Raw genomic sequence first — 19,344 nt, forward strand, 5'->3', positions numbered from 1 at the left:
AACAGAAAAACCTCAAAGTGATTATGTTTTTTTTCCTTGTAGACTATGACCCAGTTAGTTATCTGCTAAAAATAAATTTGCAATGGTAATGCTCAATATTTAAGATCGAGAAGGGAGGCTTGGGCAATGAACTTTTCAGCCCAAAAAGAGATCATTTATATTTGTGCATTTAACATGACAAGTGGACAACATAAATCTAATATATACTCAAGCATCATCCCATAAAATTAATTTGTTTTCACCTTTATACATAAAGTTACAGCTAAATTGACATTGGCTGTGATCCTGCACACTGCATACGTGGAAGTGAGTGGACAGAGCAGCCTCCGTAAGGCTCCAGACTAGCACAAAAATCTAGATCATAGGCATTTCACAATCATGTTTAGTTTGACCCTAAACCTCATCAATGGATTCAGTGGCAAATCTGCAGCTGCTCATGGAGTTAAGCAGAAACTGAACTGATTATCCTAGACAGCAGCAAGCTGAAGAACCATCACAATAAAGCATAATGCTTCTAAAAAGAACTTTTCAGCATTTGTTAACTATTAATCATGGGAAGTTTAAAAATGACACACAAACAAGGTTGACAATAACATCTATAGATTTTGTATTACCTTTATTCCTGCATCAGAAATTAACTTACATTCCGATACAGTGATCTCCTTGATTTTGCCATTTCGGCCAAGAGCTTCCAAAGTCTATAAACATTTTAGAGAAAAGTTAGTGTGGGTTAATTGTCACTGCTGGTATAAAGTATCTGTTATTCGACATATTATACTTATTGTCATATACTACTCATCTGTTTGTTTAATTTGAATCACTTCTTAATTTTTAGATTATTTTACTGAAACAACATGGGCTGAATTCCACAACTAGAGTTTTCTAGGCTGTTCCAATCAGGCAAATAATTTGGTACAAACTGAGAACTGTTTCCAGACTATGATTTGAGAATATGAGAATTTGAGAATAAATCAGGTTATTACTATTTATATTTTACCCAGTTCAGATGTCACAACAAATTATAGTCACAGAAAGCATGAAAAGGAGAATGGTGTTTGTGTGTAAGTGGGGAGATGAGACCCCATAGCACATGCCCATTTCTCCAAGCTAGTTAAACCATGTTCTGGATAGCTGAGAATCTGCCACCAGAACTGTGCCACCAGCACATACATACACTTTGAGATATTTTCCAAGCTGAAAATGTGGCGTATCCAGTATTCGAAGGTGAGATAGGAAATTTATCACAGAGGCTTGCTGCAGTCAAGAGAGAGATTCTGAAAGAACCTGGTTAGGGATGGAAGATGATGACAGTAACACAATCCAGGCCTTCTCTTGGCACTTTCCAGGGGCACCTTCTTTGGGGGGCCGTAACTCAAACCCTGTAAATCCAATCCTTTCTAAACTTGGAGGGCCCATGGGGGAGTCAGCCAGAGATCCCCTTCAAGACTGGTGACTCGAAGTTTGCACAGGATCCATCCATCCTGTAGACCCTTGAACCTCCTGAACCTGTGCCTGTCAAAATGACAGGCATTCTGAAAGATACAGGTTCAGGAGGGAGCAGGATGAATCCTGTGCAAGCTAGAGACACCAAGTAGAGGACAAGTAGAGGAGCATCCAGGGGAGGTCCCCTATGATTTTGGTGTCTCTAGTTTGCACAAGGTCTGTTCTAGGAACTCCTGACCCTGCACCTGTCAAAGTGACCACTTGTCATTGACAGGTGGTAGTTTTGACAAGTGCAGGTTCAAGAGTGTATAGAATGGAACCTATGCAAGCTAGAGACACCAAAGTAATAGGATACTTCACTGGGATGCTTCTCTATATGCCCTTCAAGTTCTCCCCCCCCCCCCATTGCTTTGAAGTTTGGTAAACCTTTAGATTGAGTGGACACTGTCTGTCTGGAAATGTATCTGCTCAAGGACTGGCACAAACTTCCATAGACAGCTTGAAAGTCCATGAAAAAGTTCATGCCATTTAACCTGCCATGAACTTCAGTTCACGAACCACGAACCACGAACCCAGGGCTGGTGATGAACCTACAAAAATTAATCAGAAACTTTACTTTGTGAGGCAGTTCATACCCATCCTTACCCACCACCTATTATCTTATTTCAGTCCTGCATGCCTGTCATTTCTTCTCTCGTTGTGCCCCCCATCCCATCACTCCTCTCATTTTCTGCTCCCTACCCCCATCACTTTCTCTTTCTGCCTCATCACTCTCTCAGCCACACACCTGCTTCCCCCACACACACACACAACAGCAGTGATGGCAGCAGCTCTCCAGGAATCACAACTGATCTTCTAACTACAGAGTTCAGTTCCCTTTACGGTTGCTCACTCCAAATTTGTTTGTTTATTTTTATTTTAGGCCATTTATTGTCCGCCCTTTTGTCAGGGAAGGGCTCAGGGTGGATCACATTCTAAAAATAGTATAAAAACAACAGTTAAAACCAGAGTGATGTGAACAATTCGACAGATCATAACAAAATTATAAATGGCAGCTCAGTTGGTTACATATTATATGAACTGGAAATAGTAAATAAAATAAATTTATATTACAGCAGAGGGGGATCGCCACATAGGGCCAGTTGGTGGAGTAAGGAAAGTTAGGAAATTCCTGAATATTTAAGGGTGGGCCCTTGGGAGAGTGAGGCTCAGGAAGGGAAGCAACCTCAGCGAGGTAAAATGCCATAGACTCCACCCTCCAAAGCAGCCATTTTCTCCAAGGGAACTGATCTCGGTCATCTAGAGATCGGTGGTAATTCTAAGTGATCTCCAGCCCTCACCTGAAGGTTGGCAATGCTAGTTTCCCTGGAGTAAATAGCTGTTCTGGAGGGTGGAATCTATGGCATTATACCATTCTGCAGTCCCTCCCCAGGTTTCACACCTCAAATTTCCAGAAATATCCTATCTCCTTCCCACCCAATAGTCAGCCTACCTGCTGTCTTCAGTTTTCTGTCTCCTGCCTCCCTTTACCTAGGAAAACTATGGCCTTTCATAGGTCACAGTCTAGTGCAGTGCCTGGATGGATGATGAGTAATTCCCTGGTGGTGCTTAGAAACCTTTTTTATAGAGCTGGGACTGGACAATGGAAAGGATATATGGTACAAGTCAACCAGAATAAAGCTTTTGATAGACTCAATCATGACTTCCTCTGGGATGTGTTAAAAGCTAGAAGAATCCCAGCAACTTTTGTTGGTTGGTTAAGACACTCTACAGGCATGCCACAGCTACCCCTCAGGTGAGAGGTTGAGAGGGAAGAAAGATCTTGCTCCAAGGACTCAGGCAGGGTTGTCCCTTAAGCCCCCTGATGTACGTTTTGGGACTGGCTCCATTGTTGTTCATGATTGAAGCAAACAAACTGATTTCAGGGAGTGGAGGGGAAGCCAGTGCCAAATGCAGATGATGTCTATTTCTTTGCCTGTTCTAAGCAGGGAGTAGTTGAGATCAATAAGGAATTGTTCGTTTGTATGGGGAAAGTTCTGGAGCTCAGATCAATTGGGAGAAACTGAAACTCATTAACCCCCCCAAAGGAGCAGAAGGGGTTGGAGTGGTGAATCTTCAGAAAGGAATAGAAGCTTTGTGAAAAGGAGAGAAAGAGCCCACGACTGAATCTGTTAGGATTTTAGGTATCTGGTTTGGTACAGCCCTTGGAGCATGGAGAAAGAAGTGGAATGAGTGGGCTGATAAGGTACAAGGGAGGATGGGACAGTATAATATAGTGGGTTCAATGCATGGAAGAGGCAAGGTGGTAGTGAAGCATCAACTCTTTATTGAAGCATACACCTGAGACTGCTGGACTGGGCCCACACGGCCAACTATATACACACCTGTGTTCCCGCACAAGCTTTTGATGGGTCCATTCAAACCAGTAGGGGGGCCATGATTGGTGTTGGATCCTGCTGCCCATTGTTCCCAAGTCCCCAAGCTCTGGCTGTCTGGCTCCAATGAGCCCAGCAGGAACCCACATTAAGTTCTCACTTGAGTTCGCATACATTACATCCCTCCCCTCCTAGTTCACAAGCAGGCCTCCCACTCCCCCTGGATGAGGCGGCAGAGGGACTCTTTTGTGGACCGCACCATCCTTTCTGCTTGGCCATTGGTAGCCGGGTGGAAAGGGGCTGACCTGAGGTGCCGGATTAGATTCCAGCCACAGAAGTCCTGGAATTCTGCTGATGTGAAGGTGGTCCCATTGTCTGAGACAAGAGTGTCTGGGAGCCCCTGGGTGGCGAAAACGTTGCGGAGCACTGTAATGGCAGCCCGGGAGGAAGTGGAGGTAACCAGGACTACCTCCAACCACTTAGAGTAGGAGTCCACGATTAGGAAAAATAGCTGACCCTGGAATGGTCCAGGTGCAAGTGGGAACACGGGTTATGTGTGTACTCCCACTGCTGGGCTGGCACTCTGGGTGGTGCTGGCCGGGTCTCCTGTCATGGTTGGCACCTCACTACCCAAGACTCAATGGCATCGTCAATTCTGGGCCACCAGACATAGCTGCGGGCAAGGGCCTTCATCCGCACAATCCCTGGGTGAGAGTCGTGTAGTGTGGTGAGAACTCTGCCGCAGATCAGGGGGCACCACTACCCGACCCCTCATAACAGACAGCCTTTGTGGACCGATAGTTCATCCTAGTGGGAAGCAAACACTGCAAACTCTGAGCCCACCTGGCCTGTGGGCCATTCCCTCCACACCCAGTTGAGAACTCGGGAGAGGATTTTGTCCCAGGCAGAGAAACTAGCAATGTCATTTGCATGAACTGGGCAGTCTGGGAGGTACAACATTATCTGGTGCGCTGGTGCCGGATTCGGGTCCTCGGAGGGTAGCGGCAACTGACTCAAAGCGTCCGCATGGCCGATTGCCTTACCCGGACGATATTGCAAGTCGTACTGGTATCCTGCTAGGAAAATGGACCACGTTAAGACCAGCATCTGGGGCGTTTGGTGGTCGGGGGCAAACAAGCCCAGGAGGGGCTTATGATCAGGGAGTACGGTAAAGAGCTGGCCATACAGATAATCATGAAATTTCTTAACCCCAGCTACAATGGCCAACCCTTCCTTATCTATTTGCGCATAGTTGCGTTCTGGTTTTAACAATGTCCTCAAATAGTAAGCCACCGGAACCTCTTGTCCATCTGGCAGCACATGTGCTAAGACTTCCCCCACCCTGGAAGGAGACTCATCGCAGGCCAAGACAATGGACAGTCGTTTGTCGAAGTGCATCAGCAGGCTGTTTGATGTCAGAAGCTCCTTCACCGCTTGGAAGGTGGCAGCCTGCTGGCAGCTCCACACCCACTGGGCCCTTTTGTCCAGCAAACGGAGGAGGGGTTCTGCTACCACCGCCTTGTGGGGAAGGAAGGCATGGTAGAAGAAAGCTTGTAGTTCCGCTTTATTAGTGGGGGCGGGGGCATCGCAAATGGTCTCCAGCTTTTCCTTTGAGGGATGGATTCTATTTGCATTGACCGAATACCCCAGGATGTCGATCTTGGGCACCCCCAACATACATTTCTCCCTCTTCATCTTTAGGCCCGCTGAGTCGAAATGTTGGAGTACTGCACGGAGGCAGGAGGTGAACTCACCTCCGTGGCTGTGGTGATTAACACATCATCAAAAAATGGTTGGACCCCGGGGATACCTTTCAAAAGAGAGTCCATTAGGTTCTGGAAGATCCCTGGGGCCACGCTGACCCCAAACTGGAGGCACTTGACCTTGAAGGTGCCTCGATGCGTCACTATAGTTTGCGCCTCGGCCTTGGTGGCGTCCACCAGGAGCTGCTGATAGGCCTGAGCCAAGTCCAATTTCCCCAAAATTTTTCCCCCTGCTAGGGAGGCCAACACGTGGCTATCATATGTTTGAGGGCGAAAGGAACTCGCCGTGCCTTCAGCCTTATGGGCTGGACGTTCAGATTTAGTTGTATGGACACCGGGGGGGCTGTGTAAGTTCCCAGGGTCCCGTCAAAAACTGCCGGGAACTCCCCACAGACGCTCTGGAAGTCTTTGGGCCATGTGGGGACCTGATTTAATCCTGTTACTTGGATCCCTAAGGGTCCAAACCATGTTCAGCCCAGTAAGCTGCCCAAGTCCCCTTCCATGACTATCAAGGGCAGCCGTCCTGAGATGTTGCCATACTTCACCCTCGGAAACCCCACTCCCTTAACTGTGATCTCCCGTTTCTGATAGTCCCAAACCACGAACAGGGATGGCTGCAGTTTGGCTCCCCCCCCCCCGCCCCCAGGGCATAACCTTCTGAAAGTCCTAAGAGAAATTACAGTTTGTCCGGCCCCCGAGTCCACTTCCATTTTGCATGGTTTGCCCTCAATGAGAACAGGCACTTGCAATTTCCCAGGGGAGGGCAGGGGAAGTTGGCATACCTGCTCATCTGAACTGGCGATGGAGTGGAGGTCTTCCGCCAGGGCGGTGTTCTGGTTTCTGCCTGGATCCCCCTAGCCAGCAGTTCTTGGGGTAGAGTGCTTGGACTGGGAATGGCAGACTCTTGCAAGATGGCTCATTTTCCCACACTGATGACAAACTGTGTCTCGGAATTGGCAGGGGTTCCCCATAGCTGGCACACTCTCGAGCAGATGCTGTCTTGGACAAGCGGCTTGGTGGTTTCTTCTGTGCCATGTGCCATAGCTTGAGTGCATCATCTTTTCTGGAGTCCTCCGACTCCAATGAGGATGCGGCAGCATGATGCGCAGAGGCGGTGGCTCGCTCCTTCCTCGATTTCTCATACACCTTAGCCTCGATGGCCCTGGTTAGGTCTGTGTCTTTCTTACCCACCAACTTTCACCTCAGTTTCTCGTCCCCACAGGCCGAAGATGAACCAGTCCCTTAGCGCTTTGTTGAGGACTGGAAAGTCACAGCGGAGCGACAACCAGTGGAGGGCAGCGCTGAAATCTGCCACTGACTCATTAGGTTGTTGGCAGCGTTCCAAGAACTCAAGGCAGCAGGCCAGGATGGCTGATTGCGGGGTGAAGTGCATTGTGAGGGCCATGATGATCTCATCGAAGGTGGCTGCCATGAGGGTCACTGGCGCCATTAGACCTTGGACCGACTCCAGGACATCCATGCTGCAGGAGCTGAGCAGCAACGCCTTCTTCTTGTGCCCCGTGACCTTGTTGTAGTCGATGTAGTTCTCTAGTTGCTCTAACCAGGTCTCTCATATCTCTGGGCAGCCCACATTGAAAGCTTGAATCGGGCCTGGTGTAGTGGCCATTTCATCAGCTGCGGCGGTGCAGAGTGCAATGATGGATCGGAGCAGCAATGCGTGATGCTATGCCTCCTGGGCTGCTCACCAGGATCCCATCCTCGTCACCACTATAATATAGTGGGTTCAATGCATGGAAGAGGCAAAGTGGTAGTGAAGCATCAACTCTTTATTGAATACAGCATTGTGAGGCATACACCTGAGACTGCCGGACTGGGCCCACACTGCCAACTATATACAAACCCACACAAGCTTTTGATTGGTCCATTCAAACCAGTAGGGGGCCCATGATTGGAGCAGGGCAGCAGGGTTTTGGATCCTGCTGCCCATTGTTCCCAAGTCCCCAAGCTCTGGCCTTCTGGCTCCAATGAGCCCGGCAGGAACACACATTCAGTTCTCACTTGAGTCCGCATACATTACAGACAGTTTGACTCTTTATCAACATGCCAATTACATTGATGTCTACATGGAACTGGGAGGGAATTATGTGGCTCAACTGTATCCTCCTGAGCAAAGAATTGTCGCAGAGATCACTGGAAAGGTGAGAAAGTTTGTCCTGGAGACCAAGCATTTCCCCGTCAAGTCGGCAGATTCAATAACGAGTCGTTGTTGATACAAAGAAGCTACTTTATTCATACTGATACTTGAGGCTAGGCCAGCATTGAAAAGACTAAAGAGTATACTGTAGATAGATTGCATATAAGGGATACTTCAAAGGAATTCCTAAGGGGGAGATTATGCAGGGAACATTCACACATTGATGTTACCAATTCGTTCTTAGGCTTGCATGGCCTTGATCATAGTGGGCTCCTGACTCCCTTCCGAGAGCCAGGCCTGAGAAGGCACAGATAAGACTTTCACATCTTTCCATTTCAAAGCAAAGCTACACACTACAGGAAAGGAGGGGGTAGGGAAAGTCTGAGCTAGCAGCATTTGGTTATACTTTGGTTCTACCCAGGATGCTCTTTGACTGAGCCAGAGTTACAGACAGACTTGACAAAAGTATGGAGAAGTGGAGAAAGGAGCATTAGGAATGTGTGAGATGGAACCTTGGTTTCTTAGTTGGTTTCTGGCTCTCAATTTTGAAAGGCCCAAAGAGGCTGGAAATGGAAGAGAAGAGAAGAGGTGCCCCTGAGCCTGCCTTGGTGGGGAGGGCGGGATATAAATAAAATTATTATTATTATTATTATTATTATTATTATTATTATTATTATTATTATTATTATTATTATTATTATTATTATTATTATTATTATTATATTCCCGCCACACTTTCTGCTAATCCTGAAGTGGGGGGATCCCTTGCCCCTTCAGTGGTAGCAAGTGGGTGGTAGCACGTTTCCAGGGCTGGCCCATCCATTAGGCACTCAAGGGCATGGCCCTGAAGGGGGGCAATTTGGGCCCTCCCTCCTTGCCTCCTTGGCAAGGGAAATAGGTAAGCATGGAAGCACGGCTCCTGTGCCTCAGAGCATGTGTGCCATCCAGCTACCGTCACTCAGCCTCCTGGGTCTGGAAGCACCCAGGAGACTGAGTGACAGTGGCTGGGTGGGACACACACTGCAAAGTGCAGAAGTTGCACTGTGCCGCCACTGTAGTGCTCACCCTCGCCCGGTGTTGGTGGTGGGCCAGATGCCCATCTCGGGTGCCGGATGCCCTGAAGCCAACCCTGTGAGTCACTCAGAGGCTACTGCCAGGCCTATGGTTGCCAGCCACCATAGGGGACCTGGAGATCCTTCAGAATTACAACGAAACTCCAGACAACAGAGATACACCCCAGCCCCCCCCCCCGAAAACAGCTGCTTTAGAGGTGGACTCCGTAGCATTATACCATGCCAAGGCCTCTCCCGTCCCCAAATGCTGCCCTCCACTACAAAATCGCTAGTAATTTTCTAATGTGCACCTGGAAATCCTAGTCAGTCCAGCTCTAATGAATCCTTCCTTTAAGGCCAAGATAGGTCTGGAAAAGGCTTTGTCCCCTCTCCTTTTCTTTTTACTCACAAAAACCCAGCCTGGAATACTGTAGTTGCCTAACAATAACCACTGAAGGAATCCATTTTTTAAAGCTACAGGATCTCGTTTTATCATTTTTAGACTTTTTAAAACTCCCCGATTTTTTAAAAAATATTTCATTTTTTCGCAAACCTGGAACCCCTTTCAAGTTTGTAGAAATATTTGTCTTGACCATTCACAACGCCAGTCACTGGATTTATATATGCAAACATTTGCTGACTTGGCTATTAGAATATAAGATATGTACTGTAAGGCTCAAAGTTGATATGATTTTTTTTAATGACCTCACTCTCATTTCCTACATTCAGATGGTATAGAGAAAATAATTTCCCAAGTGCTGCAGGGGACTGATTTGGTTAGGGATCCTGGCAGAAGGGGGGAATGGGCTTCAGCCTGCCCCATCCTGTGACATTTCACATCCCATAAGGGCTGGGGAGTGTTCTTTGCCCTGAAGGAAGGTTGTACATTTAGTATTCAGCCCAATGGGACAAATAGCACTGGATGTGACTTTTTAAAATGAGTCAGGGGAACCTCAACTTACTTAATTTTATTTATTTATTTACTTTTGATTTATATCCCACCCATTCCAGACAGACTCAGGGCAGCTTGTTAAATCTTGTCAAGCTAGTCTGAGCCTAAAACTTTGACCGATTTCTCACTCGCCTTATGCCATTCTCACTTTCCTCTTCTCAGCGGGGCTTCCTTCCGATTTCACACTGTCTGCGTCGGGGCTGCAGCTAGCGTCAGCTTTTTCACACAGCAAGCAGAAACCGCTAAAAACCAGTTTCTGTTTGCAGTGTGAAAAAGCTGACGCTAGCTGCAGCCCCGGGGCAGAGTGTGAAATCGGCAGGAAGCCCCGCTGAGAAGAGGAACATGAGAGCGGCATAAGGTGAGTGGGACATTGCTCTTTGCTTTTAGCACCAAGTGCAGCATCCACATGTATTTATTATTATGTCAGCCTTTTCAAGTGTAAAGTAGGGGTGTGATGGGAAGTCTATTTTTAGCAGAAAACTGGTACAAAAGAGGGGGAAGCTAAATCCTGTCCTCCTTTCATTCTGTTTCTTTAAGCATTTTCTCCCATCCCAACTCCAATACCAGAAGTCAGATGAACAGAAAAACCAATGGTTAATGCAGTGGAGCAGTGTTTAATTAATCTCCCTCACCCTTGTGCTCAGACTCTTGGGTGGACACAGGAAGACAGATACTCCCAATCATGTCTAGTTTATTCCCAGTCTCTTATAATTACCTTCTTTGGCAGGCGAAATATTTTACAATGATTATTAGCCAAAATAAAACATCATAAAATAATGTTTAAAAATAGATGTATTATTGAGCATTAAGACGCAGAGAGAAAAAATAGCTTTCACATAAAAGAAGTATTTTTGACCTTTAGTATTCAGCCCAATGGGATACTGCATACTGCACATTATTTGTATCGCAAACATACTTTTGGTTTCCAATGATTATGAGCATGTTGGATTTTTTTTCCAAAGCCTATTTTTAGAAACCTTTGTTCTATACCCTTAGGATGACATTTCTAAACTGAAGTATGCACCAAGAAAAAGTTTTAAAAATCCTCATATGCATTTTAATGAAAAACATCCTTGTATCCATTTTAATAAAAAAAAAAAAACCTAGACGCCAGAATGCTAGACTATATAGGGTATGATTCTCCTAAGATTACCTTTGGCCTTTGTATACCTCTTATGATCATAATCTTTGTATAAAATAAATAAAAGGCATCATGGCACAGATTGCCTTCTTCCACAGATGAAAGAAAAATAATGAAATACAGGAAATTGTATTTTTAAACGATAGCAGACTTGTTTCAGTAGCACAATAAGAAAAAAAAATAAGAATGGCTCTCCATTGGTCCAGTGGTGGTGAATGGCTGTCAGGACTTGCCATATCCCAATCATCTCACACAGTCGTTTCATAAGGGTGGCCACCTTGTTGCATAGCCCATAAGGACCAACAGGTAGCAATGACCTCAGGGTGGCCAAGACAATGGGCCCATGAAATCCATGATCACATAGTCAAAATGCATTGGGATAACTGGTACCCCTTTCACAACATGGGCTTTAGGACTGGCCCAGGTGTTGGTCTGTTGGCCTATTGGACAGGCCCAACAAAAGGCCTACATGTCTCATGCCACTGATGGCCAGAAGACCTTGACCAATGCCCGAGCTAGAGTTGCCTTGGTGCCCTGATGCCCCACCCACACATGGTCACGGGCCTTAACTAGCACTTCTGGGTGGTAGGACTGGAGCACCAACAGTTGTCAAACTTTCTTCCCTTCTTGCTAACATATCTATACTATACCATGCAGGGCCACCTGGAAGCATGCCCTCTCTTCTAGATTTGTCCCTCACTCACTGCCACAACTTCCTTAGGTCTTCCAGTGATTTGTTGTTGAACTGAACCCTCAGGAACTCTGGATTACCTGACCAAGTACCAGGAGTAACCAGAGTAGGTGCTGTGGATGGTCCCTCCCCTACTTTGCTTTCTTCATTTGTTAGCAAGGTGTCAGTCGGGGTTGTGGCTTTGTGAAGTGTGAGGTGAAAACCATGGATGTCCCTTCCTAGCAATATAGGATGCAGAAGGGCTTCAACTTGGGCCAGCTCTATGAGTTGGGTTCCAGGAATGTCACTGGGACCCTGACCATGAGCTCTTCCTCAGCATGTTGACTGTGATGGAATTGCAAGCCAAAGCAGGTTTTAAGAGACAAAGAGTTTATATAATTGGCTGTTCTACTCACTCTCTGATTGACCAGCATCAGCTTAGAGAGGAAATAAAGCAGCTGATCTGGAAGGAAAAGTTTCATTCACCTTTTGGTCACTGTCAATCTTCGTCTGAAATCTAATGTCCAGATCAGTAGCCAGAGGGTTTGGCTTCTCTGAGGGAAGAGATTTTGGGAGTCAGTGATTTCTGTCAGAGAATTGTCTGAAAAGTACTTTATTCAGATTCTCAGTAAAGAAAGCTACAACATTGCTTTATACAGACATATAGTACTGGAGTACTCAGCTTGCTGGGGGAAAGTGTCGATGGCTGGGGAAGGCAATGGCAAACCACTCCATAAGAAAATCTGCCGTGAAAACGTCATGATGCAACATCACCCCAGAGTTGGAAACGACTGGTGCTTGCAGTCGTTTTAGTACTGGAAGAGGTATTTGGCAGGAGGTTTCAGAGTTAGAGAGAACTCCAAGACAAGCCAAAAAGGAAAAGGAGTATTGTTTCTTAGGAACAAGAATAATAACTTCTAGTTTTATCTTATTTATTATGTTTTTAAAATGTTGCGAGCCTCCTTGAGCCCTGTGTGCAGGGAAGAGCAGAAAATAAATTTAAACAATACTTTTTAAAAAAATAGCCAGTAGGAAGCAGTTGGGAAGAAAACCCTGGTCTGTGATAAAGGGGGAAGAGCTTAGACACCTCAAGAGTTATTGGAAAGCTATAACATCTAAAGGGAAAACCCAGATCTCTGGAGGGAGAAACCTAGAAGTGCTGACAAAGCTATTCTCTAAGAAACTTTATTTAAGATTTTGTTAACAGCTGAAATATATAATAAGCATGTTCAAAAACTTCAATTCAGTTTATACTAGAATGTTTTACCCCAGCAACCTCTCTACCTTAAATTCTCACAGCTATATATTCCCTGCCAGTTTATTAAAATATTTATTCTGTTTTGAAAGTTAATTTTGCCTCATGTGTCATTTCATGAGAGTATTTTAAAACCAGACAGCTCCTGTATTCTTTCTAGTTCCTGTGCTGGGTCATAAGCCTAAACTAATATCTGTTACACAGTGGGGCTGTTAAAGCTTATAAAATAAAGAAGAAATACATGCTACTGAAGGGCAGCTCAGTCACTGAGGGGGACTAAAAATGTTTTTGGTGGGAAAATCTGCCTGGGAGTGGGGAAGCATCAGGGATCTCTCATACTGACAAAAGCTGGCCACCATGGCTTTGTGTACAACCAGGAAGTTGTAGTGTAGGAATCATGTCCAAATCATGCATATCAAACTCCCACTTTCTAGTTAAGAAGGTTAAACAGCATCCAGATATCTCTACTATTATCAACAAGTGGGAACCTTAAGGATTTGTAAGAGGCACCTTATTTTTCTCCTCTCCCAGTATTTCATCTTCCATTTTCCCAAAATACCCCATAGTCTCTTGCCTTTTCCTGCTTCCTTCTAGAATGGCCAACCTGGAGATCTCTTGGAATCACAATGGATCTCCCAACTACAAAGATTAATTCCCCTTTAGGTTGCCAGCTCTAGGTTGTGAAATTCCTGGAGATTTAGGGGTAGAACCTTGGGAGGGCAAGGTTTGGGGAGGGAAGTGACCTTAGTAGGTGACTGCTTATTAGGGTGACTGCTTTGGAGGATGAGATCTATTACATTATACACCTCTGAGGTCCATCCCCACCTCTAACCCCACCATCCCCAGACTCCACCACCCTAATCTCTAGAAATTTCCTAATCTGGATTTAGCAACCCTATCTCACAAAACTGTGACTGACTTATTTCCGCCATGTCACGTGAAAGAACTCACTAAAAAAGCAATTATACTTTTATTGGAAAACCAAGGAAACCAGGCCATCAAAGAACACATTGGCTAGACACCATAAAAGCTGATGCCAGCCTGCACATGGAACAATACAAAGAAACTGTAAAAGATTGAAAAATGTGGAGAGAGCTGGCCCATAGAATTACTGAGAGTTGGACATGGCTGAATGGTTAACAACATCTCCTTCTCACCCAGCATCCTACCTACCCCCCCCCCCCCCAAAGCAGTCTCTGTCTAGGAAAACTGTGTCCCAGTTGTGTGGTGTCAGGTCCACTTGCGTGGTAGGGAACCCTCAAGGACTTCTGAGAGTGTCAGTTTCCCCTTTCCCTCCACTGGCATATCCTCTCCCGTTTATCTGCCTCATTCTCTCCTTCTCAGCCATTCACCAACCTACCATTTTTTTGCCTCCCATTATCAGCTATATTTATTATTTATCTACTTCATTTATAGTCTACCTTTCTCCACAGTGGGAACCACAACAGCTTACATTATTCTCCTCTCCTCTTTTTTTATCCACACAACAATCCAGTGGGGTAAGTTAATCTGAACACATATGACTGGTCCAAAATCCCATTGAGCTTCCACAGCTAAATGGGCAATCTAAACGTGGGTCTCACAGACCCTACTCTGAAGCTCTAACAGCTACACCACACTGGTTTTGATAGGGTGATTGCTGATAAACAATAGCAAGCAGCCAGACATCTGGGCTCCATCATGTTGGCTTCAGAGGGGCTTGCAGATCGTCTCTCTGCAGCAACTCTGAGTCTGGCTGTTGGAGGGGTGTCACAGAAGTGATGCCCCCATTAAAAAAATCCCAAAAGAGGCTTTTTCTTTGGCATGGGATTTTTACAGGGGGAGAGGGGTTCAGCGGCGGCTGCCTCTGTATTTCCTGTATGTCCTGAAGCTCTGCAGTCATGAAAGCTGCCATACCAGCAGAAAAAGAAGAACGCCCACCCACTTTCTTGCTTTTGTTTTCTCCAGTACATCTTTGAAGTAGTGTTTTTCTACTCCTAAAGTGATGATTCTACTTAACAAGTAGGTGCTTTTCTAATTCTACCCCCTGATGGGTCACTCTGCATGACAACAAGAGACTAGCTGAAAAGAACAAGAAGAGGCCTCGGAATGTTATGAGTAGTCTTAACTATTTAAATTGGATTGAACACAATTACTAAAATTGACCCGGATTATAATTGGACATATACTAAAGAGATTATTATGAGGTTGCAATAAGATCTGAACACAAAGGAGATATATTTTAGAGAGATCTGTCTCTATCGCCGGACTCTACCTGAAAGAATGGCATTTAAAACCTCAGTTGAAGCTATCATGGAATGTGGATTAGCAGGAGCTGGAAACTATTTAACAATCTGATTTAAGAGAGTTTTGTTATCAGAAAAAAATGGCACTGCTAGCGAAATGTCTCATGAAAAAGATATCTGTTCAAATATTATTTCTTTGAAACGAGATCTTGTTGTTAAAGTTGTTAAAAGGAGTAAGGTTGGAAGAGTGAAGAATTAAATAAGAAATAAGGGTAAGTAGCTTCCTGTCTTTTGGAGCTAAACAACTAGTTGCTCTCTCTTTAGAGGCAGGAAAGAAACTGAGAAGATGGGTGTTCCAGGATCATGAGAAGAGGAAGAAGAATAATTCTATTTCCTGCCTCCCTGACAAGATGGTGGAAAGCACCCAAGATGGCCTCCGACTCAGAGGGAGAATGAGATAGACAAATTACTCAGTTGTATCTTATGTAATTTGCTAAGGATAAAGAAATATTTTTATATGCTTGTTTTAATAAGGATTTTGTTAAACCAACTATTTAATCTGTGTTTATAATAGGCTTAAGTAAAATTAGATAAAATTGGCATTGAGATAGTCTTGGAAAAAAATTAACTTGTCAATTTATTTGTGTTTAAGAAGTGTTTAGATTCATATTGCTACTACTAGTTTTTTAAAAGAAATTTTTCTTTTTTTCCTGGTAATGGAAGAAAGGCAGGTAAAATTTATGGAGATTTTTATACTTTTAGGTAGAATGATTTGAGTATTTTATTGGGAGATAGAATCATAATTGGTTTATACTGGCTTCTGTTTCTGTTTTCCCCATTCTTTTAATGCCCTTCCCCCCCTCTTTTTTATGTATTCTCTTCAATGCTTCTTTCTTTTGTAGTTTAAATCAATAAAAATTATAAAATCTAAAAAAAACAACAACTAAAGCAAGCAGCCAGGCCTAGTTGAGTAATGCAAGTCCACTGAGGTAGGTCTGCACTATGGAAAGACTTCCGGGGCCCACAGGGGCATTACTGGGGCCCAATGCCCCCTTGGGATCTGCTCATTCAGCCATTTTGCAGCTGCTGCATTCCTTGCATTCAGCTGCTAAAAAAATCTCTAGCAGAGTAGTGGTCTCTTGTAGACCTGTGGGTTTTCTACAAGGCACCCAATATCTTGCTTGGGGGAGCAATATTTGCAACAGCTGTTCAAGAACACCATCATTGACAATCTGTAGCTAAATTCAGTCTTCAGGAGGAGCCATCATGTTGTCACATCATGGAGGGATGTCACCAAGGCTCAGGGATGATTTCCCCTTGTATGTGATGGACCTGAACTTCTGGCAGTATGTCTCATGTATGATCTCATATTGGTCCAAGACAGCATCTTTCAACTTAGTGTATTCAGCCCCTTCAACTTTCAGTAAGGCCCTCAAGGCAGCCCCTGTCAAAAAGAGCCCAATGATGAAGGCCCACTGGCTCCAGGGCCACTGAGTTGCCTCAGGGGTGCATTCAAAGACCTCAAAGTAAACATCCACATCATCTTCAGGTCCTAATCTTGTCAGATGAAAGTGGGTTGCTCAGTCCAATGCCCTGGCCATTCTGGGCAGCCTTGAGTCCACTGGGGTCCTCTGGCTCTCCCCTAGGGTCCAGCATGAATCTCTCACCATCACCTTGTGGGACTCTTGTGGCTGGGCCATTACATCTCTCAGTATTTGTGCCTGTTGCTTGACCAACCACTGATCAAACTGGGTAAAGCCCATCTCTTTGATTTTGGATTTGTACTTGCCTTCTGACCTATCATCCAGGGAGAGATTGGAATCTCTAGGCACCTTTGCCAACAATGGTTTTATCACAATTTGTGGCCGGCTCCACCCAGGAGGGATCAGTAGTCAAGCGAGGGGCCTCCTTATGGCAGGGCCAGTGTCCACATTCTCCAGCACTGTGGGAGTTTCTGCCTAGACTTCTGAGGGCTCCCCACCTCTGTTCAATCCCATGCCTTCCCTGTCTTTCAGCCAGCCTCAGAAAGGTGGGCAAAGGGAACTCAGCGGTTAGCCCCATCAAGTCTCTCAGTCCCAATGGTTCTGCAGCACACACTTTCCTCCCTAGCTGGCATGCAAGGCTTTCCTTTCATCCCTCTGAGCCTCCTGTTGTGCCTTCCTTCCTTTTCAGCTCTTGCCTCAGTCACAGCCCTTGCAAACACGTTAAAGTCCCTGTGTGCCTTACATATCCTTTTCCCCTGTCATGGGGCCATGCTTGTTCCCAGCTGCACTGTTGTCATGTCTGTGTATCCAGGGCAGGTGTTCCCCCTCAATGCACTTTCACACTCTGCTTCATTCTCTGTGCTTTTCTAAAGCCTGTAAACATGGCCAACCATTCTTTCCACAGGACTCAGCCGCCACACTACCCTTGCATCTGGGAGCATCTAGTGCTGAGCCCCATACCACCCACCCATTCCTCTTCTTACTGGGCTATGACACCAGGTTTGGAGCCACTTGCTCCCCTGGAGATGCCAGAGTCAGTGTGTTGGTCTCAGGCTGGGACGCGTGGCTGAGGCCTGTAGTGGTGTTGCGGCCACTCCCCACATTTCAGCTGGGGCAGGACCCAGGACTCCATGCCTCCCCAGTGACACTGAGAGCTGCATGGGCCTCCCCTCACCTCCAAGGTCACCCATTGCCACGAGTCCCTCTACCCCCACAGCCTGGTAAGTCCACCTGGGTAGGGCTGGGGGGTGGAGGGCTTCACAGGCAGTGTACTTACCACAGAGAATCTGTGGAGGGCAAGAGAGTCTGGGACAATCCCAAACACTTATCTTTTGGCAGTGATCCACATTTCATATGGCATGAATGGGACAGTGAAACAGAGATAGCCACAAACAAGTTAGGAGGGCACCCTGGGCCTGCACTAAATTACTCGTTCACAAATTTCCAAAAAAGGGGGGAAGCCCAACCTGACAACAACTGACTGTGCTCATTGCTTTCCAGGAGCATAGAATATTAGTAACATAAGCTGAAAATTCAAATGCATGCAATAACTAACGGGAGATAGCTAAATTCAAGTCGCCACATAACTGATAGTCCTGGCCAACATTACACTTAGCAACATTATTTATGTTAATTTGTATTCCACCCTTTTCCGCAAGCCGCTCAGGATGGATCACAACAAGAGTTAAAACAATTAAAAACGACAAGCTAAAACCATAAAATACAATAAAACAAATAACACATATATCAAAGGTGGTGGTTCCCATTGGGTGCATTCTATATATCAGCACAGCAGTAGGCCCAGAGGATGAAATAATAAATTAAGATAAAATAATATAGCATCATGGCAGGCAAGGGAGGCCAAGCAGATGGAAATAAGGATGTCCGCTGCCTCAACCAAACAGCCGCATCTTGCAGGCCCTACAAAATGGCATCAAATCAGGCAGGGCCCGGATCTCCGCAGGGAGCTGATTCCACCAGGCTGGGCCCTGGTCGAGGCAAGCCGAACATCCTTTGAGCCAGGGACGGTCAAAAGATGCTGCGAAGCAGAACACAGCAATCTCTGGGGCACATATGGGGAGAGGCGGTCCCGCAGGTATGTCGGTCCCAGGTTGCGTAAGGTTTTAAATGTTGAGACCAAAACCTTGAAGCGGATCCGGTACTCTATTGACAGCCAGTGCAATTGGTGCAGTACTGGCTGGATGCTTGCCCATAGAGGCAATACAGTTACCAGCTGTGCTGCCGCATTTTGCACCAGCTGGAGTTTGCGGGTCAGCCTCAAGGGCAAGCCTGCGTAGAGTGAGTTACAGTAGTCCAATCTGGAAGTGACCATTGCATGGATCATAGTAGTTAAGTCCTGGGAGGACAGGTAGGGCGCTAGTTGTCTAATCTGCCGAAGACAGTAAAAGGCAGATCAAGCAACTGCTGTGATCTGAGCCTCCATGGAAAGTGAGGCATCCAGTATCTCTCCCAGGCTCTTCACCTTCTGGGCCGGCACAAGAGGTCCAGGGCTGGGAGCTGGATGCCTGACTCTAACCCCCCACAGCTCAAGTACAGGACCTCCATCTTAGCTGGATTAAGCTTCAGCCAACTTAACTGCAACCATCCAGCCACAGCTTCTAAGGCCCTGATCAGATGATCTGGGGTGGAGTCTGAATGGTTGTCCATTAACAGATAGAGCTGGGTGTCATCTGCATACTGGTGACAACCCAGCCCATAACTTTGAGCAATCTGGGCAAGGGGGCGCATATAGATGTTAAACATCATGGGCGAGAGAATAGCTCCCTGAGGCACACCAAATTCAAGGGGGTGCCGCAAGGAGGTCTGCTC

General features: G+C 45.9%; 1 protein-coding gene across 1 annotated transcript in view; it reads right to left on the minus strand.

Moving 5' to 3' along the window:
- The window catches only part of FBXL13 (F-box and leucine rich repeat protein 13), a 253,544-nt gene that overhangs the window by 26,404 nt on the left and 207,796 nt on the right, over nt 1-19,344 (minus strand). The window contains exon 18 of the mRNA XM_060246072.1: nt 615-698. Within this exon, the coding sequence (XP_060102055.1) occupies nt 615-698 (84 nt within the window). The remainder of the gene's footprint in view (nt 1-614; nt 699-19,344) is intronic.

The sequence above is a fragment of the Heteronotia binoei genome, chromosome 8 (assembly GCF_032191835.1).
Source record: "Heteronotia binoei isolate CCM8104 ecotype False Entrance Well chromosome 8, APGP_CSIRO_Hbin_v1, whole genome shotgun sequence".
Classification (NCBI taxonomy): domain Eukaryota; kingdom Metazoa; phylum Chordata; class Lepidosauria; order Squamata; family Gekkonidae; genus Heteronotia; species Heteronotia binoei.